The 13851-nt window shown below is 38.0% G+C and overlaps 1 protein-coding gene across 4 annotated transcripts in view; it reads right to left on the bottom strand.

The window, feature by feature from the left end:
- Positions 1 to 13851, bottom strand: part of CEP126 (centrosomal protein 126) — a 102742-nt gene that overhangs the window by 33299 nt on the left and 55592 nt on the right. For all 4 annotated transcript variants that reach the window (XM_030333245.1, XM_030333242.1, XM_030333243.1 and 1 more), the window contains one exon: positions 9776 to 11912. In XM_030333245.1, the coding sequence (XP_030189105.1) occupies positions 9776 to 11912 (2137 nt within the window). The remainder of the gene's footprint in view (positions 1 to 9775; positions 11913 to 13851) is intronic.

Raw genomic sequence — 13851 nt, 5'->3', positions numbered from 1 at the left:
TAGAAAACAAAAAAGAGCCAATCCACGAAGAACTGAATAAATGAAATTAAAAACACACTGGATGGAAGGAATAGTAGAGGAAGCAGAAGAATGAATCAGCAGCCTGAAGGACAGAGGAATGGAAAGCAGTGAAAGTGAACAAGAGACAGAGAGAAGGAAAAATAATAATAAATGAAAATAGACTCAGGGAACTCAGTGACACCATCAAGCATAGTAACATTTGCATTATAGGGATCTCAGGAGGAGAAGAGAAAGAAAAGGGGACGGAAAATTTGTTTGAAGAATATAGTAGCTGAAAATTTCCTGAAGCTGGGGAAGGAAAAACAAATCCAGATCCGGGAGGCAAAGAGAGCCCCCAACAAAACCAACCCAAGGAGGTCCACACCAAGACACATAGTAATTAAAATGGCAAAAAGTAGAGACAGAGAATTTTAAAACCAACAAGAGAAAAGAAGACAGTTACATACAAGGGAAATCCCAAAGGGCTATCAGCTGATTTTTCAGCAGAAACTTGGCAGGCCAGAAACGAGTGAAAGGATATATTCAGAGTGCTGAAAGGAAAAACCTGCAACCAACAATACTCTATCCACGTAGGCTATCATTCAGAATAGAAGGAGAGATAAAGAGTTTTCCAGACAAACAAAAGTTAAAGGACTTAATTACCATGAAACCAGCCCTACAAGAAAATGTTACAGGGACTCTTTGGACAGAGAGGAAATACCAAAAGTAGGAGTAAGTAAAATAGGAAGCACAAAAGCAGTAAAAATAAGTATATCTGTAAAAAATCAGTCATGGGATTCATAAAATAAAAGGATGTAAAGTATGACACCACATACCTAAAATGTGGAGGGCAGAGGAGTGAAAAAAATGGGTTGAAACTTAAGTGACAATCAACTCAATATAGACTGCTATATGCAGAATTTGTTAGATACGAACCTAATGGTAACCATAAATTATAAACCAGTTGCAGATACACAAAGAATTAAGAGAAAGGAATCCAAGTATATTGCTAAAAAAAGCCAGCAAACTGTGGGTGAAGAGAGCAAGAAAGGAACGCAGAAGAACTGCAAAAAACCCATAAAACAATTAACAAAATGGCAGTAACTACATACCTATCAATAATTACTTTGAGTGTAAATGGACTAAATGCTCCAATCAAAATAAACAGGGAGACAGAGTGGATAAAAAAAAACAAGACTCATCTATATGCCTGCTAGATATATCTATATCTATATGCCTGTAAGATACTCCTTTCAGACCTAAAGACATCTGAGGATTGAAAGTGAAGGGATGGAAAACGTTTACCATACAAATGAAAGTAAAAAGAAAGCCGAGAGTAGCAATACTTACATGGACAAACTGGACTTTAAAACAAAGGTTGTAACAAGAGACAAAGAATGACACTGTATAATCATAAAGGAAACAATCCAACAAGAAGATTTAACAATTGTAAATATGTATGCATCCAACATGGAAGCACCCCAATACCTAAAACAGTTAATAACAAACATAAAGGAACCAACTGATAGTAATACAATAATCATAGGACTTTAAAACCTCACTTACACCAAACAGAAAATCACAAGGAAACAGTGGCTTTGAATGATACACGGGATCAGATGGATTTAACAGTGTATTCAGAAAATTTCATCCTAAAACAGAATACACATTTTTTTCAAGTCCACATGGAACGTTCTCAGTGTAGATAACCTATTGGGCCATAAAACAAGACTCAACAAATTAAAAAAGACTGAAATCATACCACGCATCTTTTCTGACCACAACCCTAGGAAATTAGAAATCAATCAGAAGAAAAACTCTGGAAAGAACACAAATACTAAACAATGAATGAGTGAACCAAGAAATCAAAGAGGAAATAAAAAATTACATGGAGACCAATGAAAATGAAAACACAACTATCTAAAATCTTTGGGATGCAGCAGAAGTGGTTTTAAGGGGGAAGTTTATAGTAGTACAGGCCTACCTCAAGAAGTGAGAAAAATCTCAAATAAACAACCTAACCTTACACCTATAAGAGCTAGAAAAAGAACAAACAAAACCCCCAAACAGCAGAAAGAAGGAAATAATGAAGATTAGAGCAGAAATAAATGGCATATAAACAATAAAAACAATAGGACAGATCAATGAAGCCAGGATCTGGTTCTTTGAAAAAATCAATAAAATGGATAAACTTCTAGCCAGGCTCATAAATAAAAGGGAAAAGAAGATTCAAATAAACCAAAGTCAGAAATGGACAAGGAGAAATAACTACAGAAACCACAGAAATACAAATGATTGTAAAATAGTATGAAAAATTATTATGTCAATAAATTGGACAACCTAAAAGAAAGGGATAAATTCCTAGAAACATATAACCTACCAAAGTTGAAGCAGGAAAAAATAGAAAGTTTGAACAGACACATTATCAGCAATGAAATGGTATCAGTAATCAGAAAACTTCCAACAAACAAAATAGCTGGACTAGATAGCTTCATAGGTGAATTCTTCTAAACATTTAAAGAAGAGTTAATAACTATTCTTCTCAAACTATTCCAAAAAATAGAAGAGGAAGGAAAACTTCCAAATTCATTCTATGAGGCCAGCATTACCCTGAAACCAATACCAGAAAAAGGTACTGAAAAAATAAAGAGAACTATAAGCCAATATCTCTGATGAACACAGATTCAAAATTCCTCAACAAAATATTAGCAAACTGAATCCAACAATACATTAAAAAAATCATTCACCGGGATCAAGTGGGATTTATTCCCAGGATGCAAGGGTGGTTCAATATTTGCAAATCAATCACTGTGATACATCACCATCAACAAGAGAAAGGATAGAAACTAATAAAGGCCATGTATGAACAACCCACAGCAACATCATACACAATGACAAAAAACAGATTTTCCCGAGGTCAGGTACAAGAAAAGCGATGGAAAATGGACAGTCTTCCACAGAGTACTGGAAGCCCTAGTCATAGCAATTAGACAACAAAAAGAAATAAAAGGCATCCAAATCAGTAAGGAAGGAGTAGTATTTTCAGTATTTGCAGATGACATATTATATACATAGAAAGTCATAAAGACTCCACCAAAAAACTACTAGTCCTGATAAATTAATTCTGTAAGGTCGCGGGATACAAAATTAATATGCAGAAGTCTGTTGCATTTCTATACACTAATAATGAAGCAGCACTTAACGTGACTAACACTGAGTAATGTATGGAATGGCTGAATCACTATACAGTACACTTGAAACTAACATAACACTGTATGTTAACTATACTGGAATTCAAGTAAAAAATACAATAAAAATTAGTTTTTGATTTTCCAGCTTCATTGACATGGCATTGATATATAAATTATGTAAATTTAAGGCATACAATTTGATGATTGCATACACACATATACTGCAAAATGATTACCACAATAAGGTTAGTTAAAAGTTCCATAGAATTATGCCTTTTAAGGCATTTTATTTATTTTTTAAAAGTTTATTTATTTTTTGAGAGAGTGAGAGGGAGTGAGGGATGGGAGATAGGGGGAGAAAGAGAATCCCAAGCAGGCTCTGTGCTGTCAGTGCAGAGCCTGACACAGGGCTTGAACCCAGGAACTGTGAGGTCATGACCTGAGCCGAAATTAAGAGTCTAAAGTTTAACTGACTGAGCCACCCAGGCCCCTGAGTTGTGTTTTTTTTTTTTTTTTTTTTAAACAAGCATAATAGCTAAGTAGTTAAGAGCATAGATGCTAGAGACAGAATGCCTCCATTTTAATCCTGACTATGCCATTTAGCCTAGCAATGTCCCTTACACAAGTTATTAGACCTCTGTCTGCCTCAGTTTCCTCTTTTATAAAATGGAAGTTATATTATTTACCTCATAGAGTTATTGTGAGAATTAAATTTGTCTCCATATGTAAAGTGCCTGGAATAGTGACCAGCACACTATCTAATCCTTACCTAGAATAATTTGCTTCAGGGTCTCTGATTAAATTTCTGATCTCAGGGTGCCTGGGTGGCTGTCAGTTGAGCGTCTGACTTCGGCTCAGGTCATGATCTCATGTTTTGTGAGTTCGAGCCCCACATCAGGCACTGTGCTGACAGCTCAGAGCCTGGAGCCTCCTTCGGATTCTGTGTCTCCCTCTCTCTGATCACGCTCTGTCTCTCTCTCTCAAAAATAAACATTAAAAAAAAAAATTTCTGATCTCATCATGGGCGCCTGAGTGGCTCAGTTGGTTAAGCGTCCGACTTTGGCTTAGGTCATGATCTTACGGTTCGTGAGTTTGAGCCCCGCGTCGGGCTCTGTGCTGACAGCTCAGAGCCTGGAGCCCACTTTGGATTCTTTGTTTTCCTCTCTCTCTGCCCTGCCCCCACTTGCACTCTGTCTTTCGCTCTGTCTCAAAAATAAACAAACATTTAAAAAAAACTTCTGATCTCATGAAAACTAGATTACTGTAAGGTAAGAACACTAGGGCTGTAATACAAAATCCTGCCTCTGCTTTAATCTAGCTATGTTATCTCAAGCTATAATTTCACTTATAATGTGTATCAATGTCCTTATCCATTAAATGTAGGAGTTAAACTCAATTGTATCTTTGGTTCTTTCTAGTAATCACATTTCTTATTCTTTGAAGATATTCTTGATACTACCTGGAAAAGGAAAAAAAAATGCATCCTGTTTGAAATCATATTTCAAAGGATTTATATGCTGACATCATTTGGCTTTTTAAGAAATCCAAGTAGGGGCGCCTGGGTGGCGCAGTCGGTTAAGCGTCCGACTTCAGCCAGGTCACGATCTCGCGGTCCGTGAGTTCGAGCCCCGCATCGGGCTCTGGGCTGATGGCTCAGAGCCTGGAGCCTGCTTCCGATTCTGTGTCTCCCTCTCTCTCTGCCCCTCCCCCGTTCATGCTCTGTCTCTCTCTGTCCCAAAAATAAATAAACGTTGAAAAAAAAATTAAAAAAAAATAAAATCAAACCCATCCTTTAAAAAAAAAAAAAAAATCCAAGAAAAACTGCCTGTAGAAATGTGTACAAATTATGGGTATACAGATCCCATATAAACACCCAGATTGCACAGCCATCCAAATCAAAAAGAAGTTAAACCAGCACGGAGAAAGCGTCCCTCCTTCCCTGTTTTCACATACCGCCCCCCACCAGAGATTTGCTTGTTCTTGATAGAAGATGAATATAAACCTGATAGAAATGGAATGTGTGTTTTTGTGACTGGCTTCTTTTGCACAGTATTATGGTGTGAGACTCATCTATGTTACTGTTCCCTAGCAGTGGCTCCCTGATTTTCATTCATTGTGGTGTTTCATGGAATGAGTGATGTGATTTCATTTTCTTTCTATACCAGTGTTGAAGGACTTCTGAGGTAATTTCAGGTCCTGGCTATACAGCTCGTGGACATGTCTTTTTCTGTCAGACTGGAATTGTGGGGTTATAGGACATGCCCATCACAGTTGACCCTTGAACAACTCAGACCTCTGTGTGGCCAAAACTCTGCAATGTTTGGCTCCCTCACAACTGAACTAAGAGCCTACTGCTAACAAAGAAGTCTCATTGATAACAGAAACACTAGATGAACACGTATCTTGTAAGTCATACATATTATATGCTGTATTCTCACAGTAAAGTCAACTACAGAAAAGAAAACGATACGAAAATCATAAGAGAAAATACATTTACAGTCCTGTGCTGCAGACATCCACTTGTAAGTGGGCCGGTGCAGTTCAAATCTGTGTTGTTCAAGGTTAACTGAATTTAACTTTAGCAGATATGAGAGTTTCTAGGTGTGTCACATCTTTGCCAACACTTAGTATTGGATCTTTTTAATTTCAGCCATGCTGCTGTACGTAGTTGTATCTAATTGTTTTTTTTTTTTTTTTTTTTTTAATGTTTATTTATTTTTGAGACAGAGAGAGACAGAGCATGAACGGGGGAGGGTCAGAGAGAGAGGGAGACACAGAATCGGAAACAGGCTCCAGGCTCTGAGCAGGCAGCATAGAGCCCGACTCGGGGCTCGAACTCACAGACCCGCGAGATCGTGACCTGAGCCAAAGTCGGACGCTTAACCGACTGCGCCACCCAGGTGCCCCTGTATCTAATTGTTTCAATGTGGATTTTCCTGAGGACTGAGCCTGAGATCTTATCATGTTTATTGACCTTTTGGCTATCCTCCTATATGAAAAACATATTATTACTATTAATTATTATTATTACTATTTTGAGAGAGAGAAAGGCGGAATATCCCAAGCAGGCTCCACACCCAGCACTGAGCCTGGCACAGGGCTCAATCTCACAACCACAAGATCACGACCCGAGCCAAAATCAAGAGTCAGCTGCTTAACCAAGCCACCCAGGTGCCCCTGAAAATCTTATTTAAATATTTTGTTTTAAAAAATGGGTGTGCTGGTCTTTCTGATGTACCACCTAGTTTACAGTCCCATTGTTCAGTCAAATACTATTGTAGGTGTTGCTGTGCAGGTATTCTATAGATGGTTTTAGCTCAATCAATTTGCTTTAAGTAACGGGGATTACCTTGGATAATCTGTGTGCGTCTGATTCAATCAGTTCAAAGGTCTTAAAAGCAGGACTGAGGCTTCCTTGAGAGAATACAAAGTTCAGCCTGTGGACCACAACTTTCAGTGCATCCCTGTGAGCTCTGGCTTGCCTGTCCTCTTGGCCTGCCCTAAAAATGTCAAACTTGCCAGCTCTCATACTCACGGAAGCCAGTCCCTTGCAATAAAGGTGAATATTACGGGTGCTTTTGGATGAAAAAAATTTGTAATTTTAATGTACAATTTGTCAATCTTGCCCTTAATGGTGTTTTTTACATTCACATAAATCTTGGCCCACCCTAAAGTCACAAACATATTCCCTACGTTATTTCCTGTTTCACTTTCCTTATTTATATCTATAGTCCATCTGGGATTGTGTGTATGGTGTGAGGTATGGGTCATTTTGCTAATTCCATACAGTAAAGGGTTCACTTGAAATGTTTAATATTTAGATAGTTTGGACAAACCATGTATTTAGCACTGTTAGTACTGGATTTTCTGAGTATGATTACGTACGAAGAACACACAACAGTTTGAGTATTTGTATCTCTTTAAAAACAGGCTTGCCTGATAAAACATTTTTTTAAAAAGGAGTACCTTGGGGCGCCTGGGTGGCGCAGTCGGTTAAGCGTCCGACTTCAGCCAGGTCACGATCTCGCAGTCCATGAGTTCGAGCCCCGCGTCAGGCTCTGGGCTGATGGCTCGGAGCCTGGAGCCTGTTTCCGATTCTGTGTCTCCCTCTCTCTCTGCCCCTCCCCCGTTCATGCTCTGCCTCTCTCTGTCCCACAAATAAATAAACGTTGAAAAAAAAAATTAAAAAAAAAAAAATAAATAAAAAAATAAAAAGGAGTACCTGGCTGACTCAGTCAATAGGGCATGTGACTTGATCTCCAGGTCAAGAAAAATTAAAAAGAAATATTAAAAGCAGGACTAAAAATGGGGTCCCTGGGTGGCTCAGTTGGTTAAGTGTCTGACTTCAGCTCAGGTCATGATCTCACGGTTCATGGGTTCGAGCTACACGTCAGACTCTGTGCTGACAGTTCGCAGCCTGGAGCCTGTTTCAGATTCTGTGTCTCCCTCTCTCTCTGCCCCTCACCTTCTTGCTCTCTCTCTCTCTCTCTCTCTCTCTCTCTGTCAAAAATAAATAAACATTAAAAAATATTAAAAAAAAAGCAGGACTAAAACTGTTAAATTCATTATATTCTCCAGTGTTCCTGCTCAACTACCCCGAAGAACTACCTCTACGATTAAATGTTAGAAACATATTGACTTCTCCAGATGAACATACATTATATTCATTCATCTGAGAATGAGAACATCATTTTAATATGCTACTCTTCCATGCTTAAGTTGTTGGGAAATTATGTTTCCTTATATTTTTCCTGATCAGCTCAGGCTCTGAAAGATGATGTTTGCTTAATACCTACATTTATTATACAGTTTTAGCACAAAACTCCTGGGACTTGGAGCCACAGGTATTTGGAGTGAAATGCTAACTTTGGGATCTATTAGCTTTTGACCTTGGGCAATTCAATTTCCTTTTTGCAAAATGGGGTTTTAAAAAATACTTATTTATCAGGCTTGTTGTGAGGCTTAAATGAGACACGAAGTGTACACTTAGCACTGTAACTGGCACAGAGTAGGAACTCAAAAACGTAACCATTATAATTAATTTATCATTACTTTAGAATATCCAATCTATATAAAGCTTTCATCTTTTTTTGGGGGGAGAAGTAGGGTGAAAACTAAAGTCACATTGTATAATGACTAGATAAAAAGAGAATAAAATCTTTAGTGAGGAAAATAATCTAAAACAATGTAGGTTTTTGCCAAGAACCAGACTCTGAACTACACAGAACACACTGGGGGTCACCAGAGGGGAAGTGAGGGTGAGGGTTGGGGCAACAGGGGATGGGAATGAAGGAGGGCACTTGTCCTGATGAGAAGAAAATAAAATGAAAAAAACAATTTAGATTTCTATAGATAACTACTGAAGATTTTTAGATAGGGGTCTTTGCATTTAGCGGATATGACTCGTGTCCATCAATTTAAGAAAAATTTGGGTGATGACCAAGCACCATGTAATGAATTACAATAAAAGCCCTCTGTCCTTAAAATCTCACAGTCTAATTATAGAAGAGTTTGAATATTAAAATTTAAACTGACTCCCTCTTTACATCATCTTAGTATTTAGTCATACCTTTGAGAAAAGGAAAGAATTGCTTTTCTGACTTTTTCCCAAGTCCTGTCTATTTCTCAATAGGCAACTGATTACTACTGGTGGGCAAATTTACGGGCTTCTAGTCCATTCCTCCAGAGGAAAATAGCTTCACCAGGAGTTAGCTAGCTACTAAGGGTGATGGCATTTTATAGGGAACTGATTTTCAAAACTGTATAAAGGAATGCTATCATTCCCCCATACGTAACCCAGCATACATAACATCTAAAAGTAGAGCAGCCGCTCTTTTGGAAAGGGAGTGGGAAGGTCAAACGCCACCTATGATTAGCTTGTCACTATTCAATGTAACATTTCAAAGAAAAATGAAAGAAAGTATTATAACCACATTTACTTACCTATTTAGAATAATTAATTAAAAATATTTTTCACTGTGCTTATGTTGACAGAAATTTTGACTATAATACTGGGGTAATGTAATGACAGAAAGATATGGGATAAGAATTGGACCCTGTTCTTTGTTTTCCCTCTTTTAAACTAACAAGGAAAGTCACAGAAAAAAATGGAGGCTGGGAAAAGTTTCTAATTTTCGTTGAGCAAAGGTTGGGTCATTCTCTTAAAAGCTTCAGCTAGATAGACAAGGATAGAATATTAAGGGAGATTAGTAATTTGTATTTACTTTTAAACATTTTTCTTAAAAATGTTTATTTTTGAGAGAGACAGCATGAGTAGGGGAGGGGCAGAGAGAGAGAGAGGGAGACACAGAATCTGAAGCAGGCTCCACGCTCCGAGATGTCACCACAGAGCCCGCCATGGGGCTTGAACCCACAGACCGTGAGATTATGACCTGAGCTGAAGTCAGATGCTTTACCGACTGAACCACCCAGGTGCCTCATGAGACTAGTTATTTTTATAAGGCTAAGTTATTACTTAAAATTATATCTATAGGGTGTACACAGCCATACCTCAATGAGAAAAATTTCACATGAATTTAAAAGCTGTATGCTTTATCTATAAAAATATCTAAGTTTTTTCTTACCAGCAGCCTTTTCATTTTGACCCAGGATAGTATTTCGTCTTTTCCACAAGGGAACAGATTCTTCTTTAGTAGTTCTAAGAGTCACAGTGTGATGACTTTCTTCATAAACAGGACATCTGTGGGTGCAGTGAAACACCCCACCTTGCTGGGCAACCGTTTGCGTGCCGTTTGAAAGATGTATTTTTGCTAAAGTTCGGCACTCAGGAGAAGAGTATGGCAGAGAAGGCATCGTAGTGGCTAATTCAGAGCAAACATCTGAGGGCGGAAAACTACTTTCTTGATTCCATTCATTTAACCTGTGTTCTGTTGGAAGCACAGGTTGTGAATGAAAATAGTTGTGTGTCGTGACGTTTTGAGAATTTTCAAGCGTTACTGATGGACACTGAGACACCTGTGTATCTTTACCACCCCTCATATGCGACGGAGACTTAGGGGGAGGATGAGGCACAGTCAGTCTACCCCGAGCTGGTAAAAATGCGTCGGCTTTGCTTGCGGACTGTGGCCGAACGACAGTGCCTTTTCTGCTGGTACACGCAGAGTGGGCCTGGGCTTGAGCACATCTTGTTCTCCTCACGACTTTTGCGCCACCTCTTCGTGGGTGAGCTTTCTGAGCTTTAGAATTACCACTAGGTATAGGGGCTTGGCTTTCCTCTTTTTCTGAGGCTGGCCACGCTTGTTTAGCAACATCATAACCTGAAGGTATGAGACAGCTCCGAGGCACACGGTCTGTTCCAGGTTCTCCTAAAGCAGCGGCATTTTCAGAGATAGAACCCTCCGTGGGCTTTGTTCCCTCAGCAGAATTCACAGGACAGGCAGGAGCGTTAATGATGTTGCTGGCAGCACCACTTTTAGTCTGAACGTGGAATGGTTGAGACCACTGTTGAGATAGTTCTGTTCTCTTCTTCAATGAATGAGTATCCGCAGCAGTTTTTTCTGTATCTCCAGTTTCATCAAACCACCTCAGCTTTTTAATAGTCTTTGGTATTTCTGTACCTTTTTCTTTTGTTAATTCAATACTATCTCTGATAGCTGCTGCTCTTTGATTTCCGAACTTAAAGCTTCGGTTTATAACTAGTGCCTTAAAACAATCGTGTTCGTATTTAGATTCTTTTTTTAAAATGCTTTTAAGAAACCTTACACCGTTTCTCTCATGAATGTTGTATTTCATTTTCTTGTGCTGACCGACTAGGTCACAGTTAGAGATTACGTTAGACACTGATGTTGATGTTTCCGCTATTTTTTGTTTTCTATCTTTTGAATCAGAGTTGTGAGGTATATAGGCAACTTGAAAATCATCTGAAAATAAAGGCCAGTCTTCCTTATTACAATTAAAATATTTTATCTTCTCATCTGTTACATTTTTCAATTCTCCTAACTTATCAGAACACTGCACTGGGTCGATTTCTTTTATATGTAGGCTGCTGTCTGGTAGGGGCCTAGCTGATGGCATATTAGGCAAAAACAAAGGCGTCGCCGTGGGTACAAATGAAGTAGGAACTGAAGTAGTTCTATTTTCCTGTATTAATTCGGAATTTTTCCCTTGGTCTGTAGATGCAGCCGTTTCCTGTGTTAGGGAGTCTGGAGTGGTGCGGTTAGAGAACCTGCTGAACTTAAATGCCGGGCTCTCAGTAACAGAGGGTCTCTCTCTTCTGAACACTCCAGTAGAGGACTGAGTTGTTCTCACAGCGCTGGTTTTGGAGACCTCTTTGTTTTTTCCATCTTGTACACATACGGGAGGACTATACACAAAGGTTACTGAATCATTAGCAGTATTTGCGACTCTTTCCACAGGTGGATTTTGTTCTGTACCGTTAAAACGTTCACAAGAAGATAGAACATTAGGTTTACTTAAAATATCTGAGAAAGGAGTGACAGTCCGAGTATCTGGATCATGTACATTTATGAGCCAATTATTTATATGTTGAGTTTTAGAGAGTGACAGTTTATCTTCATCAACGCAGCTTAGATTTGTTGATTGTAGATTTACTGATTTGAGAGAAACAGAATTTTGCTGGTTTGATGTGGAAAGCTCCTTGTTAATTGTTAAATATATTTCTTCATGTTCCCCAGCCTCGAGACTGTCTATACTTGAGAGGGTTTCAGAGTTTGTTATTTGATTAACTTCATCACAAAATTTCTGAAAGAAAAAAAAAAAACCCATTGTTCCATAGCTTAGAACTTTTCAAATGCCAAAATTAATGATTCAACACCCCACTGTTACTGAGACCTATTGTCCTTGGCATATAAAATAATGACTACAAACACTGTAAGTATATAAATAGTCTATATCCCTGGAGTAGTCCTCAGAGTGAAAAAGAGGGAGCCAACAAAGACTTACAATAAAGTGTGTTTGCTTTAATTTCTACACCTGAACTAACTACCTAATTATTCTAGTCACAGTTCTAGCTTAGAAAATAATTTTGCTATTGCTATTCCATTTGGAGTATTGAGTTCCTTGAAAGTTTCATAACAGCAAGTGAAAATTCTGAAAAATAGTTATTTACAAATGGTATTTTTTCCCCTGAAACCTTCACTGGATTTGCATGAGATCCCTAAAGTTCTGTGACCCTAACGTGAGCTTCCTGTAGGTAGGGCTACATCTTTGTATAACAGTTAATCTTGTGGCCTATACAGTCGAGTTCTCCACTCCAGCTGCGTAGTGCAATCACATAAGGAGCTTCGTAGAAATAACTAGGCCTGGGTCCTGCTGCTTTAAGACTGGTATGGGGTTCATGTATTGGTATTTTTGTTTTAAAGTTGCCCAGGTAATTCTAATGTGGATGCAGAATTGAGAATTCTGGATTTTAATGACTCCTTTTCTGAGACTTAAAACAGTAATAATTTCTATGAATTTCATAGACATTCTCATCACGATTTCAATGAAACTTAATGGAACTTATCAGTCTTTAATAAAATTTCATGATTACTTCAAAGTATGGTATATGTTTAAAGGTATTTCTAATTTCTCACATATACCTAGAATGTACTGATCTGTATCACATATCAATAAATATATTCAAGAGGATTTTAGATTGTAAATCCTAGTCAAAAAGTTAAATGGACTCAAAAGGAAATTATTGTCCTCAAAGATTTTTCATGAATTCTAGAAAATTTAAATATTCTGATCCTAAACAAAAATATACTATTTTTCTAGCCCATTAAATAAATGAAGAGACCCAGGAAACTGATTACAGAATAAAAATATTTTAGTTTGTATAGTTGATGCTTATTGATATATTATCATGAAGTAAGTTTTGAAAAAGATTCATGAGAGTTTGATATTCCTAGCGTTTACCACCTACTTCTCACATCCTTCAGGACTATGGGGTCTTTTTAAAGCGATGGTCGGTCACTAGCCTAATCGGGAGAACAAAACAGAGCTTAGGTCCTTCACTGCCTGTTTCTGCAGATGAGCTGTTTTAATAGATAATGATAAGGAAACCCAGGAGGGCTTCCTTTGAGTTTACATGTAATAAGATGTAGAAATCTGGGTTTGAGGGTCTTTCTAGATGTATGTGTGATATTCATGGCTCTAAGATTTCTGTTGTCATAGGTCTCTGATGGCCTCATATCCCAAAGCACCTGGAAAGAAGTTTAGTAATTTCTGATTTCACTAAACTATTTTTTCCCCCAGATTTTTTCTCATACCTAAGAAATGAAACCTATAATCAGCTTCAACTTCTGCTTGTAAGTTACTGATGTAACTGTACTAATTTATTGTTGTCTTTCAGTATTTCTGTGTTTTAGTTTTAAAATCAACCTTATTGAGGTAAACTTATCTACTAAATGCATTTTAAATGTATATAGTTTGATGGATTTTGACGAATTATTCACCCACACCCACCATATCTAACGTGAAAGTCCGTACCTGTCCACCACTAACCACCATTAATCTGCTGTCACTACAGAACTGAGTTCTCATCTGGTATCATTTTCCTTCTGCCTGAAAAACTTCCAGTGGCATTTCTTCTAGCTCAGATGCTGGTGTAGCACAGTGGTGTTCAGCTTGTTTAAGATGCCTATTTTGCCTTTGTTCTAGAAGGATATTGTTAGCTGGATACGGGATTCTAGGTTGG

The sequence above is a fragment of the Lynx canadensis genome, chromosome D1 (genome assembly GCF_007474595.2).
Source record: "Lynx canadensis isolate LIC74 chromosome D1, mLynCan4.pri.v2, whole genome shotgun sequence".
Taxonomy (NCBI): domain Eukaryota; kingdom Metazoa; phylum Chordata; class Mammalia; order Carnivora; family Felidae; genus Lynx; species Lynx canadensis.
The sequence above is the reverse complement of the archived record's forward strand: the minus strand, read 5'-3'. Positions and strand labels throughout refer to the sequence as shown.